The following is a 14,234-nucleotide window of genomic DNA, read 5'->3' as shown; positions in this document are numbered from 1 at the left end:
ACCAATCACTGATTTGCATATGTTCCTAATTTGGTGAGATTCATCTGCTGAGTTAGTTAGTTAGTTGCTGATGTTTTCATTATACTCTCAGCTTTCGAGTGTTCAGCCTCCTTTCTTTGGCTCTACTCCACATTCATAGAAGCAAACTGGGAATATACAGTATATTGCAGCTCAAACGCAGCAAAAGGCAGACCGTGTCCCTTATTAACTGTAGGTTACATTTTTGGAAATAAGGAAAGACTGCTCGGTGTCTCCCCAAATGAACCTGACGTTTTGCTTTAGAAGATGATAAGGCACACGGTAACCACTAAATAGAATTCAAGATAAATTGGTGCCTCAATTTAAAGTGTTGTAGAGACTGGGGGTGATTGATCATCATGATAAATGATGATTGATAAGGTTCCACTCAATTGTTTTAGACATTCAGTAAGTAATTATACTATGGGGTACACCCTCATTAGATAGCAACAGTAAAGATATGACAGAAAAACAAGAGTAAGAAGAAATGAATCACCTTCACAATGTACTCCACTGCTTCTTTGTTGCTTTTTGAAACATATCCTCCATCCTTACCAAACAGAGACAGAGGGAAATTTCATTTTAGAACAGAACCTAATGTTCTGCAGAGACCGGCAAGGTTTTCACAAAATACATGTTACTCGAATTTCGGGTTTTGGGGATGCTCACTGCTACACATCACCACAGAGGAACCCTCTGCCATGTTTCCCAATCATGTGTCAAAAACCTCCTTGCAACATGAAGACAACATGTTGTATTTTCAGGGGAGAGGAGATGGGATGAACTTGTGCCAAAGGTATGAGAGTGAAGGAAAGGTACTAGGAGGAGGGATGAGGCGAATGAGAGATGGGAGCAATATCGTTAAGACAAAGAGGGGATTCAACGTATGGATAGATTGATGGAGGGAGAAAAGGTGTCCTAGACATAATGTGTTGATAAAGATGGAGACGTTGGGTTGTGGAAAGATGCCAAATGGTGTATATCAAACAGCTGGTCAGTGGCAGGGGGAAAAAACAGACTGGAAAATAACAACAAAGTGAGAGAGAGAACAAGAACCACAGATTAGCATCACATACCCAGAATACATCTTAGAAGGGGATTTGTCTTGAATTATATCAATCTATTGCAAGTGAGTGAAGCAGAAGGCAAGACACCACGGTAAGAAGCAACTACAGAAAATATAGGCGATGCTCGGGAATACATACTGTAGGAAGAATGAAAAAGGCAGACATTGATCAACAAAAGAAACCAGTGACTGACAAGCGCTGCACTAAAACCAGAGGACCTGTTAATCACTATACATCATAACATGTAAGAAAGAGAGAAGGAAACACAAGTTACAATTCAACAAGTTGTATGTTCAACTAGTCAGTGTGGTTAACGTAGATGCCTGAGTGAAAGAGAGAACTATCATGTTCTGTCCTGCCAACTTCAAATGGTATCAGTGACAAAGCCTATCCACTTGTCAGAGAACATATGGCTGTTCTAAAAACATTGTTTGACATATGTTTTTTTAATGCATCTCTGTGTCATATTCCTATACCTACAATTCACTTTAATGAGATAAAATGCCAATCATGCTTAAACTACGTTGAAACTCTCGATCATGCACAGACTCAGAACTGCGTACTGCTTTGCATTGATTTGCAGCTGCTATTTGTGGTGTGTGCCATTGTTAGCAAGCAAACTCCAGTAGGCGTGCAAGTGTATATGCAACAACACATACAGTCATGTAAACAGTGGATATGTTTGATTTTGTTCTAGTGTGTGTTTTCACTGTATATCACAGAGCCTGTTCACTTGGAAACCATATGTATAACAAGCTGAATAGTAGGCCGGGAAAAAAACGTGTGGGTCATATTTAAACACCTTCATATGTTACGTGTTCGCTGAAAAAAATAGTACCAATTACATTTAAAAAATCTTATCAATGCAATGCCTGGTTTACTTTAGAAACAATGATCCAGTGTTAACATTCACCAACAATCAGCAGTGTATTTGGGGGGATTACTAAGTAAGTGTGTGGGCTAGTTGGTGTTCCTGCCTTGGTGGATGGATGCTTGAGGTGAGATAGGGACTTGGCATGCATGTCCACTCACTGACTAATAGCTTATTGAACAGCAGCAGCTAGCGAGGATTAGAACCCGCCATGTTAATGTTGACAGCTTGTGTGTGTGAATGTATGTGTGCTTAATGGGCAGCCAGTATCCAGTCAATAACATGCAGGCCCTCATAAATCCGCAGGACATATTGGCCTAAAACATTTCACTCATCAATAGGGATTTATTAAAGAGGAGAGAAAAAGTGGGGCGAGAGAGAAAGGGTGAGTGAAAATACTAGACAGAAGCTGAAGAGAAAATTCCTCCAATTAAACACTCAATCGTAGTACAGTATATAAAAGTAAATATACATTTTGTTTCCAGCTCTTCTTGTTGAAAAGGCATTGGTTTCTCCCTGTGCTGTGTTCATTTAATACCAGTGTTTGTCAGCATTGTTGGATGTCATCTAGCCTCTACAGGACGCTGCCCTTTAGATGCCATGGAGATATTGATGAATGGGAGGTTCAGCTGTCCCAAGTGCATTGCAAAATGAACCAATAAAAAACAAATCTGCTGAAATGCATGAGGCAATTATTGATTTCAACATTATAATTCACTTGAAAAGGTTTGATAGGTTATATTTAAATACATTATTAAGTTACCTCATGTCGTTGCATCTGTTTTGGTTTCAACACATCAACAGTAGGCAGAAGTATTCCTGGGGCCTATACTACGAACCTGGTTCAACCTAACCTGGATATGTTTGAGTTAGCCGGTTGGCCTAATCCAAAACATACGCGCTCTCGCTAAACTGTACTACGACGCTGGTTATCAAGTGGATCGCTCAAGCCAGCCGTGTCCTATCTAGTTAGGTGCGCGTTCACATGAAAGGGGTGGTATTTGGAGCATTCGACCAATCACAAACATGGAGAAGCGTACTGACAGCGCAGCGTCATACTTCCTGAATGAAAAGTGAACTTTAATACTAGTCAAAAAAAATGAAGAAGTTAAACTTTAAACATCCATGACTTAAACACTTTATCCAGGATCAAAGCCACATAGCTGCACCTGCAAGGTGAATACAGCTGGCAAAAGAAAAAGTGTTTGAATGCGTACATTAACAGGTTTATGATATCACTGCCCCGTCTAAAACACGATCTGACTTCAATTACATTTGTCTCGAGTGTTTCCTCAACTTATGTGTTGCTTAAAATAATACTTCTGCATCCAGTCTGTGACACTGTGAGTGTTGCACGGCCAGATACGGCTCAGCTGACTCAGATAAGGAGAGATATGATACATTATGAAGTGATATGCCGCAGACTGTACTTAAAGAGCCTGTGACACCATCCCAACAACTGTTGTGCAATGAAATATTGGGCTACTAGTAATCTCGAACCGTCAGTTTAAAAAAGAAAAAGCGATACCGTTCCGTTAAATATCAATAATTTCGAACATCGCGGGGAAATTCCTTGACTCATTTTGAAGTTTTGGGGGAAGCCGGAAGTGACGTCAATGCGGGAACGCTTCGAGAGCCAAACACGGACAAAGTGTCTTGTCATGCGTAGAAATGGTGAATTACTGAGATTAGGCACGTTAATAACGTTTTAATGAAGTTGACTACAGTATATTCATATTTGTCAGTGCTTTCATGTCAATTCGGCGACATAAACATAAATGATCGTGGTGAAGATGATGATTACATTAGGATTAAAAATCGGGAGTGAAAGCTGCTGAATTTCCTCCCGTCGGATGTGATATAAAAACAAATCGATTATTTTTGTGGTTGTAAACTCAAGTGGATGAAACTACATTTATTAGTGCTTTCATGTCAATTCGGCGAACATATGATACATTAAATGATGAGTGAGGATGATGATTAAAAATCGTTTGTTTGAGCCGGTCTGCATTTCCTGATGAGAAAACAAACCGATGCTTTTTGTAGTTGTAGTACACCAACAACATGGATTAAACGTGTGTTTTTTTTACCACAATGTTGGGGAAATTAATGGATAAAATGCACGGATTATTATTATTATTATTCCCACTCCGATCGGGACACTAGGTCCACCGTTTCCCCGCGGCGAGGCTCCCCCCGTTGACAATTTACGTGGGCTGGGTGCAGTGGCGGACTGGCCATCGGGACGAATCCCGATGGGCCGGTACCGAAGTGGGCCGGTCGGATAAATCACCAGCACATCCCCCATAGGCGGCGCGTGAGGCTCAGGTTTGGGAAGGCTAAATAACTTATTTTACCTGACGCTGCCCGCCTCCGGCGTCTATAGAAAAGAGATCAACTCAGTGTGCGGAGTTTAAATCTCTCAAGTCATATTACAGGATAAAGGAAATACAGTTTAAACTGCCGTATGCAGAGAAGACTCCGACGTGTCGCACTTATCATTCATATTACATCATCAATCAGATCATCGATCATATAATATCATAATATATCATATCTTTCCTTATCTGAGTCAGCTTCTCCAGCCTCATCTGGCCGTGCAACACTCACAGTGTCACAGACTGTATGCAGAAGTATTATTTAACACATTATGTTGACGAAACACTCGAGACAAATGTAATTAAAGTCAGATCCACTCGTGTCTTAGACGTGAACGCGCTCTCAGCAGGAGAGAGAAACCCTGGCTTGATTTACCGAGTTGATAACCAGCGTCGTAGGACCGCTTAGCGAGATCTCGTTTGTTAGTTTGTTGTTGTTAGTTTGTTTGTTACTCAAACATATCCAGGGTCTGTTGAACTGGCTTCGTAGTACAGGGCACAGGTGGCGAGCAGCGCTAATGTCAAAGACACAGACATTATACATTATATTTGTATTTTACCAGGATGCAGTGACACACATATTTACATATTTACATTTACTATCTACAGCACCCTGACATCCCCCACTCCCCCCGTTGACAATTTACTAGCGGTACCGAAGTGGGCCGGTCGAGAGTCCCGGGATGATTTTTAGTCCCAGTCCACCACTGGCTACATGACCATATGATCGCCCATATTGACGCACCTCATTCCTAAACTTCTAACAGATACAACATAAACCGATCCTTCAGCCTCATATGAGCTCTCAGACACGTTCAACATTAACCTGTCACCGCTGTCTGAGCTTGCTGCTGTGTGCGCCGTCGTGCGTTTACATCTGACTGTATATATATAAAGGTTTACATGCAGATGCTGGGATCCTGGACGGTGCAGCTGGAGCGCTGTGCACGCAATGACGTCACCCATCATTTGGCGGGACTTGAAGAATCCGCGAGAAGATCCAGAAAATTGTCAACATTGAAGGCAGATTAATGGTTATCAAAGTACAAATATCCAAAATCAGTTCAGTAACGGTTTTCAAGGGGACAATATGTACTCAAATTGATGGGTTTGGATGATGGGGGAAAACCGTGTCACAGGCTCTTTTAATGTTACTCTGATCCGGTTACTTATGTTGTGGCCGATATTTAAGTAAGCTTTCTTAACGCTAATGTTATAATAGTCAGATTGCTCTGAAGATGGAGGTGATATTCTATTAATGTTCACGTTCACACAGTCGGTGATTTTTGCCGGCCGTCTTTCCTGCAACGGCAGCTTTTCTGTATTTCCTTTCTCCTGTAATATGACTTGATCGCTTTAAACTCCGCACACTGAGCTCTGATTGGTCAGCAGGCGGTGTTTTCACTGAGTTGAGCTCTTAGCCTGCAACCTAACCTGGTCCCGACCAGGTTAGCTGCTTAGCATATATTACCATGGAGATCTAGCCTGCTAAAAAGAGAACCAGCTTCGGATGACCGGAAAGCCGGAGTTTTCCCTGAATTTAGCCGGCTAAGCGAAAATCCTGCTTCACAGTATACCCCCCTGGTCCGATCTTTTTTTGTATCTTACACTGTTTTTTATCACCATATTGGTTCAAAGGAAAATGTGCTACCGCTGATATTTTCGTTTTTTTCAGTTTCCAATTCTTGTTAAACTGAGCAACTTTAGAGAAATGTTTTAATGAGTCCCAATGCTCTTAGTGCTCCATAATGTATAAAGGACAGCCATTGGTGCTACAACAGAGGGGGATGTGATACATGTAACGCCCGCATGAGTCCGATTTCACCGTAGCTATGACATTTCACGTGTCAGAGGGGTGACAAATCCCATTTGTACCCAAATACTTAGGATGGTAAAGCATATCAAGAGTAGGGCAAGGCTTTCAAGGGTAATAGTGTGTCAGTAAAAGGGAATAGGAACCAGACTGAGCGGATGTAAAACATGCAGGTCTTAAAACAGAACAGGCTTTGATTTGTCAAAGGCAGGACTTATGTATTTAACCGTACAAGATTTTTATTTTTTTCAATGTACTGGAATCTCCAGAGGGAGTGTTTATCTGTAGTCTTTGACAACAGTAATGCTGTAAAATATATTTTCCCCATACAGGAATTTAACTGATTTTGTTGACCTACAATTGTGCAAATAGTGTGTTGATCATGACCTTTTTGTACTGTATGTGTAATGTAGGCTCTTTCAGAAGTTCTGCCATGCTTTAAAATGAGCATTTGTGGTGGTAGAATGGCCACTTGAGTAATTGGGTGATTTAATGCTTGAACGAGTGGTGTATTGATCGGCTGCTTGACTGACTCACTGACACGGATTGATCTTTGCCTTACAGGAGGAGCCGTTTGTAATGGTGTCAGAGAACGTTCTGGGAAAACCAAAGAAGTACCAAGGCTATTCCATTGACGTCCTGGATGCTCTGTCCGACTACCTGGGCTTTAAGTATGAGATCTACGTCGCTCCAGACCATAAATACGGCAGTTTGCAGCCTGACGGGCAATGGAACGGACTGATGGGGGAATTGGTCTTTAAGGTGAGCGGAAAATAATTAACATACATGCAAAAACACATGTCAGAACACACAAAAAGACACTTAAAATACACAAACAATATAATGGAATCCAGGAGAAGAATGACATGAGATAGATATTTGAAGAACTAACAGAGATATATGGATATAAGAGTGTGTTGCCTATACAAAAGAAGAAGCAGGCTTGCAGACACCTGTTATAGGCATCACTTGTGTACATTTCTTTAGGACCATAGCCATCTTCAGGTTGAGTCTGGATTCCAATCGTAACATTTGACACAAAAACGTCTACTATAGGGATGACTTCAACTTCTTAACATAGGAAAGGGAAATTCAGACAGTAATTAATCAACCAATACAGCATGGTGTCTAAAATGAGTAGAATTGGGTCATATGGCATATATCTGAGGAGAAGCTGCAAGCATCTTTAACTATCTGACACATCTGGCAGCATCTTAACTCCCTTAGTATTTACTTGTTTCCCTTAAAGTAAAAACATGAATTCATCAATAATATTTTTGAGAGGGAGTGTGTGTGTGTGTGTGTGTGTGTGTGTGTGTGTGTGTGTGTGTGTGTGTGTGTGTGTGTGTGTGTGTGTGTGTGTGTGTGTGTGTGTGTGTGTGTGTGTGTGTGTGTGTGTGTGTGTGTGTGTGTGTGTGTGTGTGTGTGTGTGTGTGTGTGTGTGTGTGTGTGTGTGTGTGTGTGTGTGTGTGTGTGTGTGTGTGTGTGTGTGTGTGTGTGTGTGTGTGTGTGTGTGTGTGTGTGTGTGTGTGTGTGTGGTAAATGAGCAAATCAATCTTATGTTCTGACACGTTTATTGCCCTCAAAGTAGATGCTAATGCTCTTTTGTTGTCCGTCTTTATGATCAGCTACTATAGTAGCCGACACTGAATATTTCAGATGTAAGTACTGAATATGTTTGCCTATTTACGTTTGAAAGTTAACAGCATAAAGCAAGTGAGAAAAAGAGACACCGAACACAAGATACATTACCTTCAAATGACTCTATGTTAAGTCTGAGTAGTGACAATACTTCAGATATTCAACTTGGGATCAATATTTCCAAAAAATATGCTCCTTGCACATGCAACATGATTTGCTCTCATTTACATCCGTAATCCTTTTTCTGTAGAAATAAAAGGTTTTATACAGTAACAAACCCTATGCAAAAATATAGAAATATTCAACAAAGCATCAAAATATGAAAAAGCCCATTGTTTCTCAGACCTCACTGTTCCTCTAAGGGTCGTTTAAACATTCATGTGGGGGCCAACCGTTAAGGCTTCAGCTCACCATTGTCACGCCATTCTGTTTCCCAAAAATAATTTAAGGACTGCTAAAATGGGATGCAACAAGGTATTTGAGATGGAATTTTTTTCCATTCAATAACAGCATAAGTAAAGGCATAATGTAAAGACATATTTTAGATGGGTACACATTTTTAACATTTCATTTGAGTTTGCTAAACTTGTTTTTCATTCATGACGATTAGTACAGCCACCTACTGTATGCAATTAGACTAATAGGTATGTTGTGTCTGTGCCAGGATGAGGAAGACATAACATACTGTATCCTGAAAATAAAATAATTTGCCTGATTTTAAATGCCATTTTCTTAATGTCTTTCATTTTTGTAAAGCACCTTGAATTGCCTGGTGCTGAAAGGTGCTATATAAATAAACTTGCCTTGCCTTGCCTTTAAAATTGTCCCATTCAATTAATAAATGAATATAAAAAATTCCATTCCTGATTTGGTAATATTATGTTATGAACACATGACAAATATATCAAAAACCTAGTTAGAATTGTTATGTAATTCAAAATGTAGATGCAGTTAATATATGTTTTGTTGTGTAAAATGTATGAGTTTGAACCTTAAGCTGATGCTCAATGCAACAAAGTTAGCCAAATGCAAGTGTTGTTGTGTCGGGAGGTATCTCTTTGATGTTAAAGGGCACAGGTTACTTTCACTTAAAGTCAATAAATCAACAATATATAAAAAAGAATACACGGACAGAAGAAAATTCTCATCACATTTTCAAACTTTAAAGAAAAAGCTATCTTTTCATTTCCTGCATGTGAATGCCGTAGGTCAAGGATATTTCTTTTTATTTTCAGCAATGTTTTCTCCCAACGTTCCCTTGATTATTTTCTTTTTGCTGTATGTCAGGCTTGAATATTTGTTGAAACTGGGTCTCTTTTCCCTGACCTTGTATACTTGTGTGTGTGTGTGTGTGTCTAGCCTTTGTAACCCCCCTCCCCCAATGCAACATCTCACAAAGTGAGCACATTGAATAATGTGACAAGCACAGGCTGAACATTTTGTTTCCCCCATCAGTCAGCAACGCAGTTTATCTCTCCGAAAACCCAATTATACCACATAATTATTACCCAGAGTGCTCTCTGAAAGTTTCCATGTCGACTGACCACAGCAGTCAGCATAGAAATTAATCTGTATTCACACACACATATACTGCACACACACACACATATACTGCACACACACACATATACTGCACACACACACACACACACACACACACACACACACACACACACACACACACACACACACACACACACACACACACACACACACACACACACACACACACACACACACACACACACACACTGCATTTGCATTTGCTTTGCATGCCTATTTTAGTGTTGTCTCAACCAACAGGCATCATGTAGGGCTTCTACTAAATGTCTTCTTATGCAGTGTAAGTGAAAATGTCTGCACATTTAAGCATTTTGTTTCCTCACTCAACTGTGAAATTAGCAGATTAAATGTGTTTGCCTACGGTAGATTAAATGTTTTATTTGTTTTGTGTGTGTGTGTGGGAGTATAGATGGGGTAAGCATGCAAGTGTGTGTTTGTCAGTGTGTAATCTGAGTGTGTGCAGCGGCTGTAGGGTTTAGTATTCACCGGCAAAATCACCTAACTTGTTACAGTCAGTTGTTTAGAGTAAATACAATCCTATTATCTAACAAGTTCATAATACACTTGTACTATCTTTGGCACTCATTTTCAAACATACATGCGCACGCTTACAACAGCATCTGTAATCCTTTTTTCATGGCAAACATACTCAAGTCTTTACAAGGAAATAATTAAAGATGTCATCTGTTGTCATCTTGTTGATTTGTTAGGAAATAATTTCTCTGTTGAAGTGTGAACTGATTAGCATTGAAACATAAATAGGCCTAAATTAAATGGATATGAGAGAGCAGGCCCTGCCACCCTTCACACTGAATGCCCTTCAGCCTCCTGCCTGCCCTGCAGCTGTTGAATCATTATATATCAGAATTAAAATAATGGATTTTTTTTTCAAAGAAAAGAGGAAAATAATACTATAACTTAGAATTTAGAGCTGGTAATGGTTTATTTCAACCAATGCCTTTGGTTGTTTCTCAAAAATATAAGAGGGGCAGTCTCCTTTCCCCACTCAGGACCCAACTATTTAGAACGGTTCATTCATGTCCCAGCAATATGCAAAGACTACTCATTCTCAAAGTTCTGTAAAACAATTAGATTTTGCAGAAAAATACTGCATATTGTCTCTATTCAGAAATACCTTTTGTTTAGCTACCTGCAGCCCAGATGTGTTGTAGAAAGAAATACAAATGTTTTGTATTAAGTATTTAAATTGTTGGAAGGGGCTGAGGCAGGACTGAAAACAATTGCCTATCTATGGTTACAAAAGTCTACATTTTTCTGCTGTGTTCCTCACCTACACATTTTCAGTGTTGATACTACAAACTCCTCTTTTCACCTCCGCCTCTTGCAGCGAGCAGATGTGGGACTTTCTGCCCTGACCATCACGCCTGAGCGAGAGAGCGTCGTGGACTTCACCACACGCTACATGGATTATTCAGTGGGCGTTCTGCTGCGCAAAGCTGAACGCACTGTGGACATGTTTGCCTGCCTGGCGCCCTTCGACCTGTCACTGTGGGCGTGCATTGCGGGCACTGTGCTCCTCGTTGGCATCCTGGTGTACCTGCTCAACTGGCTCAACCCTCCCCGGCTACCCATGGGCTCTGTGTCACCGACAACGCTGTACAACTCCATGTGGTTCGTGTACGGCTCCTTCGTACAACAAGGTAAGGAAGAAATGTTACATAAAATCTTAAAAATGAACATAATTCACGCTGCAAGTCTTTTTTAATTTGTTTTAATTGGTTACAAAAAGTAGGAAACATCATGATGTGATCTTTAACTGAATATGTCATTTATCGAATGTGCTGTTGCTCATTCTTTTGTAGCTTTTTAATAAAGTTCAAAAAGAAGTGTTGTTCCTCAATATTATGCTACAGGGATGTGTACTTCAATAACAAGCTTGCAGGGTCCATCTCAAAGGTAAAAGATAGAGAGATGCTGGGAGAGGAGGGAAGGATAGAAGAAAAGGGCTGATTGCTAAAGTAATCTAATGTCAAATATGTGATATAAACCGTCCTCGGGGTGTCATGAGTGTGGATTGACCTTTCACGTTTGAGCACAGTAGTCAAATGAGAACAGAAAGGAGGAGAGGTTTTACCTGGTTTTCCACACCAGATTTTCCAGAATCCGTCCGACCATACTCAGGATTTAAATGTCATCAGTGCAGGAATAGAGCCATAGTAGGGAGAGGAGAGGGCAGTGGAATCTTTTTTTATCATTTATAATTGGCATTTCGACCCTATTCTAACTGGTAACTATTGAGTATATAATGAAAGAAAAAAGCAGAAAATTATTATATGTATATGGTCATTCTTGTGTTCATGCCTGTGCAGATGTGTACGGGTTGTGTAGTATAATAAATAAATACCTGCAATTTTACAATAATCACACTTTGCCTATAGCAAATAGCAATAGCAAAAAAATGGAACTACACTAATTATGGAAATTGGGAGGATATTATTTTCTTCCTGTAAAATATTTCAGACCCTGAATAAGCAGCTGATGAGCATAACAATGTTTGGTAAATAACCCTCCATCTTTTGCTGCAGCTAATGGTGGTAATAATGATGATACATGCTAATTGCGGTTTGATATTTGCAATCATTTCTCTTTTTAGCTGTAATTAACATTTTAGTCATGGTAACATTAGGGAGAAAAAATGAGAGAGGGAACTAAAGGTTTTCCTTTTTTTAAGTCATGGGTTTGTCCATTGTGTGTGTCTATGTTGGGTTTATTCTTTACAGCGTGTGTGTGATATGTATCCATGTTCATGTGAGCAGAGCTGTCCTTTTGCTACAGGTCAATTGTTTGTGATTTGGTCAGCCAAAAATCTCACTCAGAAAATTAGCTGAGCAATAACAGACATCGGCCACGAGGCTAAGAGGGCAGACCTTCACTAGATTTAAGTCACCTGGTATGTGGTTTACTTTCATCCCAGGAATCATTTATCTGAATAGTCCAACATGACGCCAGACTGTTGCTCTGTGCTGTGTCAGAGGGAGAGAGGGTCAGAAGAGGGAGGAGCAACGGGATCATACTTACTTTCTCCTGTCTCATTTGCCTTTCCATTGTTATCCGTGTCTCTTTCTCCCACTTATATTGTACTTAACCTCAACTACGATTGTGTCCTTCCGTCCCTCTATCCTCTATTCGTCATTCTTTCTTTTTTTCTCCTTATTCTCCTTCATCCATATGTCTCTTGATGGGTGTGTGTGTGGGGGGGGGCAGTGTCTGAGGTGTGCATGTAAAGGCCAATAGAGGGAGAGACACAGAGGAAGAGGAGAGAAGGAATGGGAGTAGAGGTGAAAATATCAGCAAGCCATAAACTATGTCTCATTGGTCTCAAGGAGAGGGAGAGAGAAAAGAGAAAGGGAGAGAAGAAGAGGTAAAGACACACAATGCGAAGGACTGCATCTGACATAATCTGCTTCATCATAGTCTATGCCAACATTAGTTTTGGCAACAGGCTGTGATTAGTTTTTTCACCTGCAGTGAAAGTGGCCAGACTTAAGGACCATCTACTTGTTTGATTTTGGTTTGGTTGCACTCAGCCTGTCCTCTTTTGAAAGGAGACCATATCTGCATTACTGCCAAAGAAATGTGATTTGGGTATTTCGTCAGTAAAAACAGAAAGTCACAGATGTAGGAATATGGGGAAATAATTTGTAGGCTAAGTTAAATAATACCTGGAGACAGAATGAAGTATGTAAGTAGTGCATGTAGAAAGGAAGGTGTGGGAGAGAGGGTACAATTTAAGAGGATGTGAAATGTTTCCTAAGGAGATTAATGTTCAGCTTCAGTTGGATTACTCGTTGGCGCTGGCTGAGGTGGGAAGGTCATTCCAATATTTTTCAGAGCCAGGAGGGAGAAGAGTCAAGGCTGGGATGAGTGATTACTGGGTCACAATATTAGGAGAGCCAAGCAGACAACATTAGCAGAGTGCAGGGGATCGACTGGCTGGTATGTAGCGCACGGACACACCATGGCTCGAAGGGATGTGGAATGTGAACTCATTTGCAGTCTTGTATATACCAGGTTTTTGATTTGATGTGAACCACCATAGGCAGTCAGTGGAGGGAGAGCATGAGGACGGTGACATGCAAGAATTCAGAAGGACAGAAAACGGAAACTCCCTGCAGCGGTTTGGATGAGGTGTAGAGAGAGTGGTCAGAGGAATGTTGCACTACTTCAGATATAAGCTTCAACAAGCTGAGCGCAAGTGCTGATAAGAAAGTGTCTACTCCATTCAGTGTTGTGAAAGATTGTAAACCAGCAGGAGCTGGAGAATATGCTTAAGAGCAAAAAAGCCTTTGTGAGATAAAATATGGGACAGAAAACAGTCATGTCCAGAGCCATGATCAGCTGGAACTCTTTACCGGTGCACATCATTCAGGAAAATTCTCAAGTACATTTCAAATGGTTGCTAAAAAATTATTTAAGTATTACAAATTAAATTTGAACTGTGCCTGTGGCTATGTATGCATATATTATTATGTACACTTATTTGTATTTACTTTTGTTTGGCTTTAGGATGGCGATAATTGGATGACCATTTTAGTTTCACTTCATTTCACTGTAAATAGCATGAAATTATGAGCTGTTTTGTTTTAATTTTGTTGTATGTTTATGTATGTTTTGAGTGTGTGAGGACCCCAGGAAGAATAGCCAATGCTCATGCTAGTGCTAATGGGGATCCTAATAAAGACATAAGACATAAAGATGGACAATTTCATACATGGCGTGGAATGAAAGTGTATTTCATGGTCTCAGATGATTATGCCGCTTAAAATACAGCCTCTAAAGTGGATTAAACATAATTGTCATGCATTTTAGAAACGGAATAAAAAAGGCAAATTAAAAATTGACTTTTACATTGAGAAGGCCAT

The 14,234-nt window shown here is 40.2% G+C and overlaps 1 protein-coding gene across 2 annotated transcripts in view; it reads left to right on the top strand.

Annotated features, from left to right (window-relative positions):
* Window positions 1-14,234, top strand: part of grid2 (glutamate receptor, ionotropic, delta 2) — a 607,329-nt gene that overhangs the window by 478,988 nt on the left and 114,107 nt on the right. For both annotated transcript variants that reach the window (XR_004552792.1, XM_034091023.1), the window contains exons 10-11: window positions 6,712-6,909; window positions 10,700-11,012. Coding sequence is in view for 1 of the 2 variants with exons in the window: in XM_034091023.1 (XP_033946914.1) it covers window positions 6,712-6,909; window positions 10,700-11,012 (511 nt within the window). In the remaining variant the exon portion in view is untranslated. The remainder of the gene's footprint in view (window positions 1-6,711; window positions 6,910-10,699; window positions 11,013-14,234) is intronic.

This window comes from Pseudochaenichthys georgianus, chromosome 9 (genome assembly GCF_902827115.2).
Source record: "Pseudochaenichthys georgianus chromosome 9, fPseGeo1.2, whole genome shotgun sequence".
Lineage (NCBI taxonomy): Eukaryota > Metazoa > Chordata > Actinopteri > Perciformes > Channichthyidae > Pseudochaenichthys > Pseudochaenichthys georgianus.
The sequence above is the reverse complement of the archived record's forward strand: the minus strand, read 5'-3'. Positions and strand labels throughout refer to the sequence as shown.